Source organism: Lodderomyces elongisporus, chromosome 3, assembly GCF_030384665.1.
Source record: "Lodderomyces elongisporus chromosome 3, complete sequence".
Classification (NCBI taxonomy): domain Eukaryota; kingdom Fungi; phylum Ascomycota; class Pichiomycetes; order Serinales; family Debaryomycetaceae; genus Lodderomyces; species Lodderomyces elongisporus.
The window spans coordinates 652,167-668,728 of record NC_083675.1 but is presented as its reverse complement, the minus strand read 5'-3'; the positions used below and the strand labels follow the sequence as shown (position 1 = coordinate 668,728).

At 41.5% G+C, this 16,562-nt stretch overlaps 8 protein-coding genes across 8 annotated transcripts; 3 read left to right on the top strand and 5 right to left on the bottom strand. All coding sequences in view use genetic code 12, as the record gives it.

The window, feature by feature from the left end:
* Window positions 1–63: 63 nt before the first annotated feature.
* On the bottom strand, window positions 64–1,539 carry REH1 (zinc finger protein reh1; the record flags this gene model as incomplete). The annotated part of the gene is made up of 1 exon (XM_001525098.1): window positions 64–1,539. One exon carries the CDS (start codon window positions 1,537–1,539, stop codon window positions 64–66), a length of 1,476 nt encoding a protein of 491 aa, XP_001525148.2.
* Window positions 1,540–2,617: 1,078 nt separating this feature from the next.
* Window positions 2,618–3,557, top strand: PVL30_002567 (uncharacterized protein; the record flags this gene model as incomplete). The annotated part of the gene is made up of 2 exons (XM_061119395.1): window positions 2,618–2,625; window positions 2,936–3,557. The coding sequence occupies 2 exons, from the start codon at window positions 2,618–2,620 to the stop codon at window positions 3,555–3,557; spliced, it is 630 nt and encodes a 209-aa protein (XP_060975378.1).
* A 625-nt stretch (window positions 3,558–4,182) lies between these two features.
* On the bottom strand, window positions 4,183–5,400 carry PVL30_002566 (uncharacterized protein; the record flags this gene model as incomplete). Its single annotated transcript, XM_061119394.1, has 1 exon — window positions 4,183–5,400. The coding sequence occupies one exon, from the start codon at window positions 5,398–5,400 to the stop codon at window positions 4,183–4,185; it is 1,218 nt and encodes a 405-aa protein (XP_060975377.1).
* Window positions 5,401–6,520: 1,120 nt separating this feature from the next.
* On the top strand, window positions 6,521–7,460 carry PVL30_002565 (uncharacterized protein; the record flags this gene model as incomplete). The annotated part of the gene is made up of 2 exons (XM_061119393.1): window positions 6,521–6,528; window positions 6,839–7,460. 2 exons carry the CDS (start codon window positions 6,521–6,523, stop codon window positions 7,458–7,460), a joined length of 630 nt encoding a protein of 209 aa, XP_060975376.1.
* A 625-nt stretch (window positions 7,461–8,085) lies between these two features.
* Window positions 8,086–9,303, bottom strand: PVL30_002564 (uncharacterized protein; the record flags this gene model as incomplete). Its single annotated transcript, XM_001525096.1, has 1 exon — window positions 8,086–9,303. The coding sequence occupies one exon, from the start codon at window positions 9,301–9,303 to the stop codon at window positions 8,086–8,088; it is 1,218 nt and encodes a 405-aa protein (XP_001525146.2).
* Window positions 9,304–10,092: 789 nt separating this feature from the next.
* EMP24 (p24 complex component) lies at window positions 10,093–10,689 on the bottom strand (the record flags this gene model as incomplete). Its single annotated transcript, XM_001525095.1, has 1 exon — window positions 10,093–10,689. One exon carries the CDS (start codon window positions 10,687–10,689, stop codon window positions 10,093–10,095), a length of 597 nt encoding a protein of 198 aa, XP_001525145.2.
* A 477-nt stretch (window positions 10,690–11,166) lies between these two features.
* Window positions 11,167–12,306, bottom strand: ARO2 (bifunctional chorismate synthase/riboflavin reductase [NAD(P)H] aro2; the record flags this gene model as incomplete). The annotated part of the gene is made up of 1 exon (XM_001525094.1): window positions 11,167–12,306. One exon carries the CDS (start codon window positions 12,304–12,306, stop codon window positions 11,167–11,169), a length of 1,140 nt encoding a protein of 379 aa, XP_001525144.1.
* A 2,951-nt stretch (window positions 12,307–15,257) lies between these two features.
* Window positions 15,258–16,520, top strand: AAT2 (Aspartate aminotransferase, cytoplasmic; the record flags this gene model as incomplete). Its single annotated transcript, XM_001525092.2, has 1 exon — window positions 15,258–16,520. The coding sequence occupies one exon, from the start codon at window positions 15,258–15,260 to the stop codon at window positions 16,518–16,520; it is 1,263 nt and encodes a 420-aa protein (XP_001525142.2).
* Window positions 16,521–16,562: the final 42 nt, after the last annotated feature.

The following is a 16,562-nucleotide window of genomic DNA, read 5'->3' as shown; positions in this document are numbered from 1 at the left end:
TGATAAGAGATGGCTTAAAGGTTGATACCTGAGAAATTAGGAGTTTGAAGTCTAAACACAAACTCATGTTCCCAAAATTTCATCTCTGAAATGTTTTTGGTAATTGATCTTCTTAGGCTTCAGCTTTCTCACGTAATCGTTTCTCGCATTTTGTTCAAGCCTTTGCACCTCTCTTTCCTGCTTTGTGATTTGGTGATATGTTAATCCCGGTGCAAATCGACGATCCACCAAGGCATTTGTCTTTCTACCGTCAGGTTCAGTTGCAAGTGGGAGGGGGAGGTTTTGCCGGTAATACCTCACCATAGACCTGTGACCTATTCGCGAGCCCGCTGGTGTTGTCAACTCGACACCAGAGGAGTCAATCTGTACCAACGCATAATTGCTGTTGATGTCTTCGAGGTTATCTTCTTCTTCTTCTTCTTCTTCTTCTTCTTCTTCCTCTCCTTGTTCTTCTTCTTCATCTTCTTCTTCTTCCTCTCCTTGTTGATGATAATAATGATTTTCTGAACCCATTTCATCGCCTTCAGAGACTGTTGTGTTGTTTTCATCAGCAAAAACTACCGTCTTGTTGCTCTTTGCTGTATCTTGACCATCACTGGTTGGATCACTGAAACTAAAATCATAAAATCTCGCCAATAGTTGCCTTTCTTGTTTTGTTTCATATGGAATCCGGCGATGGCCCTTAGAGTTCATATGTTGTCTGAGCCCCTGTATACTTCTTCCGCTGTAACCACATACAATGCATTTATTTTGCACCAAAAAATCCCTCAAGTAACTCAAAAGCCCTTCAATATCAATCAAGTAGGACCGTTCTGGAATGTATAACCCATGTTTCTTAAACATGTGCTTGATATTGCTTTCAATCTCGCCATTCGATACGCCACAATAAAAACAGGTAGTAAGAGAAATGTTTGAGGCTTCCACTTTCGGGCTGGTCTCTTCCGCAAAGGTAATATCGTCTGAGCATACAACCAGATCGGCATCGTCACTATCAAAGCCTCTTGAGTATGACAGTGCTGGGTGACTCAATTCTGAGATTGCCGAGTTGCGAGAGTCCCATTCGGATAATTCATGGCCCTGATCAGTTGAGCCTAGTGAAAACTCAGAAAGCTCCGACGCCACAGATGCTGCGGGACTAGTGCTTCGAACTTGGACTTCTCTTTGGCCCGGGGATACTAAAGTTTTTTGTCTTCCTCTGCCGGCCTCTTCCACTCTCAGAGAGAAGACTTGTCGAGATTTACTACCATTGACTTGGAACGCTCTGGTATTTTGCTTTTGTTTCCTCTTTGTGACGTAAAATCCATTCTCATCCTCGTTTTCATTATACTCGTCTGTCTTGAGATGTCCACTCAAAACCTTTTCGGCATATAGTGATGAGGAAATCGATGGAAGGTTGGCAATTCTTCTCTTTAAATTGTACCGATGCCAGTCGGTTTTCATATGCTTTCTCTGAAGCTCGGCACTAACAAATTGTATCCCACACGAGTTACAGGTAAATGTGTTTGTATTCGGGTTGGATCCTGTAGGAAGAGTACTCATGTTGATTGCCCGATCTTGTTAAATCTTTATATATCTGTATTGTTTTCTGGTCAGGCCGTAAATAAGTAAATGAGTGCATGGGAGTTAATAAATGTTGAGTGATAGCAACTCTGCGCACTGCGATCTCAAACAAGTCATCAGATAAATCTGTTGAGAATCAAAATAAAGCTTCAAGTCACATGACGACTTGACGTATATAAGCAGTGATCCATTCTGGAAGAATGGCAACTGCGTGCGGCGAAAGGGACCATGAAGGTCGTGCTCAGCATAAATATGTGAAGCACTCAAGTGGAGTGCAATAATAGACCGACGAAACTTACATTAGAGAAGCTTAAATGAACAAATTCGTAAAAGTATCTAATCATTCGCCTACAGCCCAATCAAAGTGATTGAATTGTTTGTTTGGATGCAACTTGGCTCGACACGGCCCACCTCTTCCGTCTCCCTCTCTCTTTCCCCGCCCCATACATTTACATCTTATAGGCCGGATCCTATGTCAGTTCTACAAAAATGCGCCACTTCCAGAACATAGGGAGAATCTGGCTCCTATCAATGCTGCTGCCCACTGTAGTGGCTTTTGTAAAGTTTTTTGTAAAGTTTTTTGTAAAGTACACACGCACCCACGCGCGTCCATCTTGCGTATATCTTGCGTATATCTTAGGTTGACTCGTTCACAGCAGCTCACGTGCGCGCACACATACACATACTCCAGTTTGCAATGACAGCGATTGCGCGAAATATACAGAACGTTCAATTTGAGAAATAATTTGTAGGCAGAGTGCGAAATAGAAGAATGGTTCAATTACAAATAGCAGAGTGTATACAAAAACAGAAAGGTGTGTTAATATTAGAAAAAAAAAAGTGTAAAGATTAATAGCAAAAGTTATCGAGTCCCCCACCTTGATGTGTTCCTGAAAACGAGTGAAAGCTGTATATGTTAAACGAGCGAAGATGCAGGTGCAATGGGAGATACCAAAAGTGTGTGCGTGCCAGTGACGGATAAGATAAGTAGTAGCAGGGCCCTTTGTGGTGTTTGAACACGGGCACACTTTTTGGTGAGCTCTCCTTCTTGGGGATCATGGCTGGGTTTGTGATATAGTTGGCCATGGAGCAGCAGCAGCAATAGCAGGAACAGCAATAGCAGGAACAGCATCAGCAACACCACCAGAAATAACACCAGTAAAATTTTTGACAAATTTGAAGCGCTTGCTTTGAGTTTGGACGACGCTGGATAGCACACACTATGACAAATATGTTTCCTTTGTTTTCTATGATAAATATTAGTAGTGGTGGTAGTGGTGGTGGTCATAGTGGGTGGTGGTAGTAGTGGTGGTGGTAGTAGTGGTGGTGGTAGTGGTGGTGGTGGTGGTAGTAGCAGTAGCAGTAGCAGTAGCAGTAGCAGTAGTAGTGGTGGTGGTGGTAGTGGTAGTGGTAGTGGTAGTGGCAGTGGTGGTAGTGGTAGTGGTGGTGGTAGTGGTGGTAGTGGTAGTGGTAGTGGTAGTGGTGGTAGTGGTAGTGGTAGTGGTGGTAGTGGTAGTGGTGGTAGTGGTAGTGGTGGTAGTGGTAGTGGTAGTGGTGGTAGTAGTGGTGGTAGTAGTGGTGGTAGTAGTGGTGGTGGTAGTGGTAGTGGTGGTAGTGGTAGTGGTGGTGGTGGTGGTAGTAGTGGTGGTAGTAGTGGTGGTAGTAGTGGTGGTGGTAGTAGTAGTAGTAGTGGTGGTGGTGGTGGTAGTAGTAGTAGTAGTAGTGGTGGTGGTAGCAGTAGTAGTAGTAGTAGTAGTGGTGGTGGTAGTGGTGGTAGCAGTAGTAGTAGTAGTAGCAGTAGCAGTAGCAGTAGCAGTAGCAGTAGCAGTAGCAGTAGCAGTAGCAGTAGCAGTAGTAGTAGTAGTAGTGGTGGTGGTAGCAGTAGCAGTAGCAGTAGCAGTAGCAGTAGCAGTAGCAGTAGCAGTAGCAGTAGTAGTAGCAGTAGTAGTAGTAATACTATTCCACCACGAGCAAACAATGATTTTGGTGTAGCATAATTAAACCCCGAGAACTGATTCCACAAGCTTTTCTTCTGCACCATCTGAAACAACTTGCACAGTGACTTATACAACTCAACCTGTGATTCTATGATCCCGCTGTGCCTTGTTGATACTCCTAGTGCATATGCATCCTCCACATTTTTCGTCCCCCGTGCAAGATCATACGACAAAGGCGCCATTTTGTCGCAGGATCTGCCAAGTTCAGAATAAATGTGTGAGTCAGCAGCTACACTAGTGCAATGTTGTGGTAGGCTATGGGAAACGGTAGCAGAGGTCAGTGGGCTCCCCTGCTTTGGGATCATGGCTGGGTTTGTGATATAGTCATCCGTGAAGCAGCAACAGAGGTAACATCAGAAATAGCATCAGGATCAGCATCAGGATCAATAAGGTGAATAGCAGCGTAATTAACAGTACTGTTTCTGGTCACAAGGTTTTTATTTCACATTCTTGAGTTGAGGATGAATATGTAGAAAAGAACAAGCTCGGCTCACTTTAGAATGACTCTGCAGTTGAGGATTGCAGATCGCACCAGAATGAAATTCTCAATTCTCCGTTAGGTAGAAGAGTATGCACCTCTCAAACATTGACTTGATATAACAAAGTCCTTCGATTTTCCTAAACATTATATTGGCTCCACTATGGAAATAATAAAGTCACGAAATACGCGGGCACTTTTTTTTAGTCGCGCTTGTGATTTCGCGTCACATTCAATTTTTCCTACTCGATCCTCCCTATACCAATTGCCAATATGAAATCGAACACTTGGAAGATCCTCATCTTTATAGGTAGCGTTAATTAGCCATTTAAAGTCATATATTTTCCTAGCAGCTAAAAACGAGAAATCGCCCCTAACATGAACGCCCGGCCATTGAGTCCAAGCATCGATTTCTTGGAAAGCGAGACACTTTTCAAGTTTCTCCTTATTAAGGCAGTGCTGAGTTTGAGTAAAGTATTCGCGATTTGGCTGCATTTCGTATCTCACCTGCAAGTCTATTCCATACTCAAGGTTTGGCGTAGCGATGTAGTATTTTATCTTGTTCCTAAACTTCATTTCGAGTAATTGAAGCACTGGACAGAGAAGGGAGTTTCTAAGGTCCATATCAAGCAACTCCGGGAGAGCTGAGATCACCTTATCAAATTCTTCTTTTGTAACCTGCAGTATGAGGACCCTCTTATCAAGTGAAATGTAGTCGCCTTCAGCATGTTCCTTAATTCCGAGATTAATGCTATTCACGAAATCGATGTCTGTAAAGTGAACTGCAGTTCGGATCTCTTGGCACAGTCTACCGCAGTATGAATCGACGGTAGCCTTGAACTTGCGAAATTTAAACAAATTGGTGTCGTCTGTGTTCTTTGTCGTCTTTGTGTTTTTTGTGTAATCTTCGTCTTTGTGTTTTCTCTTTAATTGGTGTACAGGGTTGCGCCAGTTAAAATGGTTGGGGTTGCCACGATTGTTGTTGTTGTTGTTGATGATGTTGTTGTTGTTGTTGATGTTGTTGATGTTGTTGATGTTGTTGTTGTTGGGATGGCACGCATGAATGCCGGCAGCCATCCCTTTAGCCAAAAGAATACTTTCAGCTAACTTTCTCTTCTCTTCTTTTTTCTTAAACCATGACAATTGTCTAAACAGCGGAAACTGTTTTTTTGCCAGTCTTTTTACTTCTACGTCTTCAGCACCTACATCTACCTCACATAAGGTATCCGACCCTGTAGCTGCTGAAGGAACCGACACAGGTGAGTCTGATGACTCCCCTGGAAGTAAAAACCGAACCTTACGTTCGGCTGGTTTTTTCCCCTTTGACTTAGGGGAGGTTTTGAAAAGCTTGTTAAAAAATTGCATTGTTGAATTCTAAATTGCAGTCTTTCTCGATTATTGATGATAAAATCTGGTTAAGGTTATCGAGTAAGGCTTCGTGGTGTGTTTAATTCTGGTAAAAGAAAGAAGAAGAAGAAGAAGAAGAAGAAGAAAAGGGTAAAAAAGGTTTGAGGTCACAAGGGTTTTGTTTGTGGATATTTATAATTCACCAAGTAGCCCTCTCGCCACGCCTTGTGGTTGGAGAATAACAAGTAAATTGTGTTATGCCATATACATTGTGGTTGCAAAACCCGCGAGGAAGTGAGGGGGGAACAGAAGGGCGTGTGCAATTGTATGCGCTACCAAACGCGTCATAACAAAAAACCAAATGGGTGCTGCCAATAGTGTGTGGCTGTAGCAGAAAGTGGACAACCAGAGTGTATGAATTGTATGTTTGGATGTATGTTGGCTCAACATTACCCACAGCCTTGTACATCCTGCAATGCATCCTATCTCTACGAACAATTCTCGACTCTTTGCAAGTTTGACGGCAATCCGTCGAGAATTGTTTGTGCGTGTTGATTATTCCCCTGAGTTTGGTGCGAATTTACGGGAAAACTCTTTTCTGCTGAAGTTTGAGGACAATTGTGGGCTCAGCTGCCCACTGTAGTGGCTTTTGTAAAGTTTTTCGTAAAGTACACACGCACCCACGCGCGTCCATCTTGCGTATATCTTGCGTATATCTTAGGTTGACTCGTTCACAGCAGCTCACGTGCGCGCACACATACACATACTCCAGTTTGCAATGACAGCGATTGCGCGAAATATACAGAACGTCCAATTTGAGAAATAATTTGTAGGCAGAGTGCGAAATAGAAGAATGGTTCAATTACAAATAGCAGAGTGTATACAAAAACAGAAAGGTGTGTTAATATTAGAAAAAAAAAAGTGTAAAGATTAATAGCAAAAGTTATCGAGTCCCCCACCTTGATGTGTTCCTGAAAACGAGTGAAAGCTGTATATGTTAAACGAGCGAAGATGCAGGTGCAATGGGAGATACCAAAAGTGTGTGCGTGCCAGTGACGGATAAGATAAGTAGTAGCAGGGCCCTTTGTGGTGTTTGAACACGGGCACACTTTTTGGTGAGCTCTCCTTCTTGGGGATCATGGCTGGGTTTGTGATATAGTTGGCCATGGAGCAGCAGCAGCAATAGCAGGAACAGCAATAGCAGGAACAGCATCAGCAACACCACCAGAAATAACACCAGTAAAATTTTTGACAAATTTGAAGCGCTTGCTTTGAGTTTGGACGACGCTGGATAGCACACACTATGACAAATATGTTTCCTTTGTTTTCTATGATAAATATTAGTAGTGGTGGTAGTGGTGGTGGTCATAGTGGGTGGTGGTAGTAGTGGTGGTGGTAGTAGTGGTGGTGGTAGTGGTGGTGGTGGTGGTAGTAGCAGTAGCAGTAGCAGTAGCAGTAGCAGTAGTAGTGGTGGTGGTGGTAGTGGTAGTGGTAGTGGTAGTGGCAGTGGTGGTAGTGGTAGTGGTGGTGGTAGTGGTGGTAGTGGTAGTGGTAGTGGTAGTGGTGGTAGTGGTAGTGGTAGTGGTGGTAGTGGTAGTGGTGGTAGTGGTAGTGGTGGTAGTGGTGGTAGTAGTGGTGGTAGTAGTGGTGGTAGTAGTGGTGGTAGTAGTGGTGGTGGTAGTGGTAGTGGTGGTAGTGGTAGTGGTGGTGGTGGTGGTAGTAGTGGTGGTAGTAGTGGTGGTAGTAGTGGTGGTGGTAGTAGTAGTAGTAGTGGTGGTGGTGGTGGTAGTAGTAGTAGTAGTAGTGGTGGTGGTAGCAGTAGTAGTAGTAGTAGTAGTGGTGGTGGTAGTGGTGGTAGCAGTAGTAGTAGTAGTAGCAGTAGCAGTAGCAGTAGCAGTAGCAGTAGCAGTAGCAGTAGCAGTAGCAGTAGCAGTAGTAGTAGTAGTAGTGGTGGTGGTAGCAGTAGCAGTAGCAGTAGCAGTAGCAGTAGCAGTAGCAGTAGCAGTAGCAGTAGTAGTAGCAGTAGTAGTAGTAATACTATTCCACCACGAGCAAACAATGATTTTGGTGTAGCATAATTAAACCCCGAGAACTGATTCCACAAGCTTTTCTTCTGCACCATCTGAAACAACTTGCACAGTGACTTATACAACTCAACCTGTGATTCTATGATCCCGCTGTGCCTTGTTGATACTCCTAGTGCATATGCATCCTCCACATTTTTCGTCCCCCGTGCAAGATCATACGACAAAGGCGCCATTTTGTCGCAGGATCTGCCAAGTTCAGAATAAATGTGTGAGTCAGCAGCTACACTAGTGCAATGTTGTGGTAGGCTATGGGAAACGGTAGCAGAGGTCAGTGGGCTCCCCTGCTTTGGGATCATGGCTGGGTTTGTGATATAGTCATCCGTGAAGCAGCAACAGAGGTAACATCAGAAATAGCATCAGGATCAGCATCAGGATCAATAAGGTGAATAGCAGCGTAATTAACAGTACTGTTTCTGGTCACAAGGTTTTTATTTCACATTCTTGAGTTGAGGATGAATATGTAGAAAAGAACAAGCTCGGCTCACTTTAGAATGACTCTGCAGTTGAGGATTGCAGATCGCACCAGAATGAAATTCTCAATTCTCCGTTAGGTAGAAGAGTATGCACCTCTCAAACATTGACTTGATATAACAAAGTCCTTCGATTTTCCTAAACATTATATTGGCTCCACTATGGAAATAATAAAGTCACGAAATACGCGGGCACTTTTTTTTAGTCGCGCTTGTGATTTCGCGTCACATTCAATTTTTCCTACTCGATCCTCCCTATACCAATTGCCAATATGAAATCGAACACTTGGAAGATCCTCATCTTTATAGGTAGCGTTAATTAGCCATTTAAAGTCATATATTTTCCTAGCAGCTAAAAACGAGAAATCGCCCCTAACATGAACGCCCGGCCATTGAGTCCAAGCATCGATTTCTTGGAAAGCGAGACACTTTTCAAGTTTCTCCTTATTAAGGCAGTGCTGAGTTTGAGTAAAGTATTCGCGATTTGGCTGCATTTCGTATCTCACCTGCAAGTCTATTCCATACTCAAGGTTTGGCGTAGCGATGTAGTATTTTATCTTGTTCCTAAACTTCATTTCGAGTAATTGAAGCACTGGACAGAGAAGGGAGTTTCTAAGGTCCATATCAAGCAACTCCGGGAGAGCTGAGATCACCTTATCAAATTCTTCTTTTGTAACCTGCAGTATGAGGACCCTCTTATCAAGTGAAATGTAGTCGCCTTCAGCATGTTCCTTAATTCCGAGATTAATGCTATTCACGAAATCGATGTCTGTAAAGTGAACTGCAGTTCGGATCTCTTGGCACAGTCTACCGCAGTATGAATCGACGGTAGCCTTGAACTTGCGAAATTTAAACAAATTGGTGTCGTCTGTGTTCTTTGTCGTCTTTGTGTTTTTTGTGTAATCTTCGTCTTTGTGTTTTCTCTTTAATTGGTGTACAGGGTTGCGCCAGTTAAAATGGTTGGGGTTGCCACGATTGTTGTTGTTGTTGTTGATGATGTTGTTGTTGTTGTTGATGTTGTTGATGTTGTTGATGTTGTTGTTGTTGGGATGGCACGCATGAATGCCGGCAGCCATCCCTTTAGCCAAAAGAATACTTTCAGCTAACTTTCTCTTCTCTTCTTTTTTCTTAAACCATGACAATTGTCTAAACAGCGGAAACTGTTTTTTTGCCAGTCTTTTTACTTCTACGTCTTCAGCACCTACATCTACCTCACATAAGGTATCCGACCCTGTAGCTGCTGAAGGAACCGACACAGGTGAGTCTGATGACTCCCCTGGAAGTAAAAACCGAACCTTACGTTCGGCTGGTTTTTTCCCCTTTGACTTAGGGGAGGTTTTGAAAAGCTTGTTAAAAAATTGCATTGTTGAATTCTAAATTGCAGTCTTTCTCGATTATTGATGATAAAATCTGGTTAAGGTTATCGAGTAAGGCTTCGTGGTGTGTTTAATTCTGGTAAAAGAAAGAAGAAGAAGAAGAAGAAGAAGAAGAAAAGGGTAAAAAAGGTTTGAGGTCACAAGGGTTTTGTTTGTGGATATTTATAATTCACCAAGTAGCCCTCTCGCCACGCCTTGTGGTTGGAGAATAACAAGTAAATTGTGTTATGCCATATACATTGTGGTTGCAAAACCCGCGAGGAAGTGAGGGGGGAACAGAAGGGCGTGTGCAATTGTATGCGCTACCAAACGCGTCATAACAAAAAACCAAATGGGTGCTGCCAATAGTGTGTGGCTGTAGCAGAAAGTGGACAACCAGAGTGTATGAATTGTATGTTTGGATGTATGTTGGCTCAACATTACCCACAGCCTTGTACATCCTGCAATGCATCCTATCTCTACGAACAATTCTCGACTCTTTGCAAGTTTGACGGCAATCCGTCGAGAATTGTTTGTGCGTGTTGATATCTAGAGTTTTTTTTTTGGGTAGTTTCAATTCGAATACATATGTCTATATATAACGAAAGAGTACTTAAAGGTATAAAAAAGTGAACCAAAGTAATCAATTTTATATTTTCAAGAAGAATCGAAATGACGGAAAAGTAATGCTGGAATCTACCTCTGTATTTACCCAATTCAATAACTGCCTTTCTCTGATTCCTTGAACATTTTTGATTTCAGTTAAATAGTGGAAACACTCATCTATGTTTGTTCTTACTAAACTACGGATTTTACTTCGAAAAACCTCCTCAAGTAGTATATCTGGAACACGGAGTTTGCAGCAACAACGAAGATTTGGAAAACCGACCACCATTTGACTCTCGAATTGGTAGACTCGGCGGTGTTTCTATGTGTTCTCTCTCTAATTACCAAGTATCCTTGTTCAGCTTTCACATCGTCGGTCAATTGACTCAATCTTTGAATGGCATAGTCCAATGTGTCTGCTTTGGGGTCATTAACGTCGACATACACTACGCCGTGAATATTAAAACTGACATCAAGGTCAACTCTGCTGGATTTCTCGTTGGAAAAACAGTATTGATATTTACCATTCATTTTGGCAGTAATCAGTTCGTCACCATGATCGAGTTTATCCTTCTTCAACACTGTTTGACCCTGTGGTGACGTTATATAGAAGTCGACGTCATATTGCTCTGAATTGTGTGGGTTACGTGATCCTACTTGAAATGATATAGCAAGTTCGTCGTTGACTTTCAATGTCTCAAAGAAACACTGCTTGCCATAAGGTTGGAGTAAAACATTGTGACCGAGCACAGTGGAGATGAATAGACAAGCCAATAATATAAGCTTCATTGTGAAAGTGTACTGATGCGTGCTAAAACGTTGGGGAGTGGTTAAATAGCAAGTCGCAAGAAAGACTTAGAGACGTGTTGCCAAATGATCTGTGTTCAGTTTCTCTTTAATTTTTTTTTTCCACTCTGTGTTGGCAAAAAAAAAAAAAATCCTAATAATAATAGAAAAAAAAAATTGATATAATTGTATATATTAATCATATGTATATATATATATATATATATTTAAATTCTAACATGCGAGCGTGCGTGTATGTGCAAGAAGTGAGCGAAGCAAAAGAAATGAAAGCAAAAAAAAAAACATTTAGAGTGCGAGGTGCCAGTCGTTCCGAGAATTTTGTTGTATTAACGCGTCGGCTTCTGTTATTTTCAAAAACAACAACACCACCACCACCACCATCACTACTGCTACAATTACAAGGTGATGCCCAACATTTCCATAACTCTATTATATCATTTATGAAAGTTTTTCCCTCCACTATTGCGATTTCTCCAAGATTGATCTGGTCGAGTTTCTAGCTTGTTGTATGAGATATTGATCACATAAAACAATCGAAGCCATTGCCTCGACAATTGGTACAGCCCTTGGTGTAACGCTTGGGTCGTGTCTTCCTCGTGCAGCCAAAACACCTGATTTGCCTTCATATGTGACAGTTTCCTGTTCTTGACTGATTGTGGCTGCTGATTTGAATGCGACTGAAAAGTAGATGTTTTCGCCGTTGGAAATCCCTCCTTGAACACCGCCAGAATTGTTTGTCTTGGTTCTCAATCTCTTCTTCTCCTCGTCAAAAATGAAGAGATCATTGTGCTTGGATCCAGGGATCTTAGTTCCTTCAAAACCGGAACCAAATTCAAACCCTTTTGTAGCCGGTAAACTCAACATTGCATGTGCTAGCGTTGCTTCCAATTTATCAAAACATGGTTCACCCAAACCAATTGGGCAGTTACGGATAACACAAGTAACCACACCTCCAATAGAATCCTTTGCGTCACGATACTTTTCGATAACCTTGACCATCTCGTCTCGCACAGACGCATCGGGGCATCTGATGGGACCTGCACCATCGACTTCTTCTCTTGTGATTGTGTTGAGTATTTTTTGGAAAGCAGGATCTTGTGGCGACCTATTCATGGACACTTCACCAATTGAAGACACAAATGCCACAATCTCCACATTGTTCACGGCAGTCAAGATCTTCTCGGCGATGGCGCCTGCAGCTACTCTTCCGATTGTCTCTCTGGCAGATGACCTGCCTCCACCAGAGCCAGATTTTAACCCATATTTCTGAATATAGGTGTAGTCTGCATGGCTTGGTCTAGGATAAAGGTCAGTTTCACTATAGTCGCCTGGCCTGTGGTCCTTGTTACGAACCATCATACCGATGGGACTACCCAAGGTGACTCCGTTCTCGGTACCACTTTGTATCTCGACTGCATCGGCTTCATTTCTTGGTGTTGAGAGTTTACTCTGGCCTGGTCTTCTTCTCGTTAACTGTGGTTGAATATCAGCCTCTGAGAGCTTTAAACCCGGTGGGCATCCATCCACAATGCATCCAACGGACTTGCAGTGAGACTCTCCATAAGTTGTGACTTTGAATAATGTACCGAATGACGACATGTTTGTTTCTAATAACAAAGAAAGTAGAATCTACTGGGAATAAGGTTAAGTACAAAAGAGTTTTGGACTAATGTGGAAGTGAGGTGAAAAATTTCTGGTTCTGGAAATATTTACTTGCATCAATCCCTTTTTTGCCCACCCACAGTCTCATTTCTTTTTTTTTTTTTTTTTCCAAATTTTTTTTTGTTCGCGCGGTTGTGAGTCAATTTTATAACGTGATTACATATGTGTATATATGTGTATATATGTGTATATACATATGAATATATATATTTTTTTTGCTTTTCTTAATGCACGAAAATGATCCCAGAGGGTATAGTGCCGAAGAGACAGAGTATGCTTCTTATTCCACCCATCACCCCCCCTCCTCCCCTTCCGAACACTTGAATAAACAGATTCTGCAACCTTGACATTGCAATGAGCAGATTCTGCATTTTTTTTTTTTTTTTTTTTGCTTCTCTTCTCTGTTTCATTTCATTTCATTTTTTTGTAGAAGCAAGAAAAAAATAGGTGTGTTGCATTGAGGATATATAATGAGAAACGCTTTTCAACAAGAGAAAATGCAAATGGCAATTAGGAATTGTATTTATCAACAAAGAAAGAACAAAGCAAATCAGCATATTGCAGAACGTTGCTGAAACGTAAAAAGGTAAAAAGTGGAAAGTAAGGTAGAAAAGAAAGAGAAATCAATTTTGAAGCTCTGAAACAGATAGTATAGAGTGCTTCTTGTATATACACACACCACACCACACACACACACACACACACATATGTATATATATATATTGAGAAACACAGTGTAGTGAAAAGTAGGATACCGATGGTTAAGACTTTTGGAGTGTAACAAAGTTTACAGAAACCACTTTCAACATCTGCTATTCTTTTTTTTTTAAAAAAAGAGAAAAATGGAAAGAAAGAAGGAAGGAAAAATAAGTTAAAAGATTATTGGAACTTGAAACTAGATGCTTGGAAGCACTTTTAACGCGCCTCAATTTGTCTGTAGTCATTGTAAATGGAACGAGGGTAAACTTGACTATTATCTTTTGTCTTTTTGAATAAGAATTAAGTAAGATACGGAGTATCAATGAGTTGGTTGAAAAGTGTAAGATAATACGCCACAAGGGTCTAGGCTAGCCAGCCAGATGCTACAAAAAAGTGCCTTGATGTCTCCCAATTGTTAGATTTATCCGTTAAGTTTATGTAAAAGAGTTCAGGTGCGCTGAATCCAACGTCTCTATCCCAGTGTGCTTGTCAATGATCTTACTCTGTTTAAATAATTAGTCAAAACAAAGAAAAGGAAAAAAGAAGAGAGAGAAAAGAGCATAAGGAAACAGCTGCAAGCTACAAACTACAAACTACAAACTTAAAGACTAATCCTACACTTCTTTTGCTGTGCTGCTCAGTGCGGTGTGCTTGCAATTGTAAAGAGTGGAAGTAAAATCCAAAACAAAACAAACCAAAACAAAATAAATAATCAGCATCTACATTTCAGTGGGTGGTATTTGATGTTTGTTTTTTGGCTGATTGAGTCTCTTGTTCAAGTGGTGTAATATGCCAATGGAGTTAAGGTGTGAGCGTGAAGTAATAAAGAGTAAAAAAAAAAAAAATAAAAAAATAAAAAAAAATATATACATAGAGCGAATATACATTGCAATGAGGGGAAGGGGGGTACAAAGTGTCTCTGTCTCTCTCTGTGTGTGTGTGTGTGTTCGTGTACACAAAGGGGAAATCTTGAATCTCTCCGATATTTTATCCTTTCTTCCGAAGTTGTTCCTCTCCCCATATCTCCCTACAGCGGCTACCAACGGAAGAATTTACTAGGAGCAGATCTAAGCAGAGCTAAGCTAGTTGACTACAACAGCCAAATAAGAAACATTCTTACAATCACAAGACAATAGAATATGTCAACTGAAAGAAAGAAAGAGAGAGAGAGAGAGAGAGAGAGAGAGAGAGAGAGAGAGAGAGAGAGAGAGAGAGAGAGAGAGAGAGAGAGAGAGAGAGAGAGAGAGAGAGAAAGAGAGAGAGTGTGTGAGTGGAATAAAACCAATTTTTACAATTAGCAAAGGAGACTAGACACCATATACTCCACATCTACATCTACATCGTCATCACTTTCTTTTGCTCCCTCTATTATTTGCTCGTTTTTATATTGGTGTCTCTCTAGATCTTTTCAATTTTTTATTTTATTTTTTACTGCCGACTTGCTAATAATGTGTGAAAAAGATAAAGAGAGATAGAGAGAGATAGAAAGAGACATACACACGCACACACATAGTGAGGGGGTGTGGAGTGGAGGAAGCGACTTGAGGAAAGAGAGAATGTAAAGAGTAAGAGGAAGCAAGGGGTGGTGGATGCTTGTGGCGTGTGATTTTCGCACTATCTCTCTCTCCACATCACAGGACAAAAAGGTGGGGAGATAGGAGGAAAGTACAAAGGTATTGTGGTTTGTGGTTTGTGGTTTGCTTTCCTGGTATCTTCGGCACTCGGATAGAAGGATTATCAACAGTTTTTTGACATTTTTTATTTCCCTCACACTCCCTCGCAAGTTTTCTTTCTTTTTTTATTTTTTTTATTTTTATTTTATTTTTTTTTTGCCGTAGTTGTGTACCCCTCCTTTCTTGTCCTTGATGGATTGTATATATCTGGTGGTTTATCCCCCCCCCCCCCACCCCTCGTTCTCTCCATAAACTTTTCTTTGCAACGACTAATAACCTCCTTATTTCCCATCCAGCCCTACCTACAATTCCTTCCCCTTTAACATCCAACTGTTTTTTGCCATCTGCAATTCCACCTTCAACATTTAGTTTTTCATTCTATTATTATTATTATTATTATTATTATTATTAATAATATTATTATTATTGTTGTTGTTAATTTTTTTCTTCTTCTTTTGGTAAACCAGTACACCAGAAGCTCTCTATAAAGCCCCCTAGATACAAACATATATAACAATGTCGCAATTATTCACAAACGTTAAGGAATTACCTCCAGATCCATTGTTTGGCTTGAAAGCAAGATACGTGCAAGACAAACGTCTGGATAAAGTCGATTTGGGTATTGGAGCATACAGAGACAACAACGGTAAGCCATGGATCTTGCCAGCTGTGAAAAAGGCCGAGTCAAAGTTGGTCAATTCGCCAGACTACAACCACGAGTACCTCAGTATTAGTGGATTCGAACCATTCTTTACCAGTGCGGCTAAAGTATTGTTGGGCGAAGACTCTCCAGTCGTCTCAAACAACGGAAGAATTGTATCGCAGCAATCGTTGAGTGGTACCGGTGCGTTGCACTTGGCCGGTGCTTTTTTGAAGAGATTCTACACTGGAAACGGACCAAACCCCACTATATACTTGTCACAGCCCACCTGGGCCAACCACAAACAAGTATTTGAATCTTTGGGATTGATTGTCAAGTACTACCCATACTGGAACAACGATACCAAATCATTGAACTTGCAAGGCTTCCTCAACACTATAAAGGAGGCCAAAGAGGGCTCCATCTTTCTTTTACATGCTTGTGCTCACAATCCAACCGGCTTGGACCCAACTCAGAACCAATGGGACCAAATCTTGAAGGAGTTGGACAAAAAGAAGCACTTTATCATCTTTGACTCTGCTTACCAGGGCTTTGCCAGTGGAGACTTGGAAAAAGATGCTTACCCTATTCGTAAAGCCATCAATGATCAATTGATTACCCAAACACCAATTATCATTTGCCAATCTTTTGCCAAGAATGTCGGTATGTACGGTGAAAGAGTTGGCGCGATTCACGTTATCCTCCCACAAGAGGACCCAGCCTTTGCCAGAGCCATAAAATCACAATTGAACCTCATCATTCGTTGCGAAATCTCAAACCCTCCAGCGTACGGATCCAAGATTGTGTCAACAATCTTGCATGACCCAGAGCTCTATAAGCAGTGGAAAGAGGACTTGAAAACCATGTCGTCGAGAATCATCAAGATGAGGCAAACCTTGAGAAAGAAGTTGGAAAGTTTGGGAACTCCAGGAACTTGGAACCACATCACTGACCAAACTGGTATGTTTTCCTTCACAGGGTTAACACCTTCGCAAGTTGAAAGATTGGAAAAGAAACACGGTGTCTACCTTGTAAGTAGCGGAAGAGCCTCGGTTGCCGGATTGAACGACGGCAATGTCAATAAGGTTGCAAATGCCATCGATGAAGTTGTTAGAAACACCGACTCTTCCAAATTGTAAGAGGGGTGATGGAGGTATGTATGCACAAGTAGTTACAGGTAT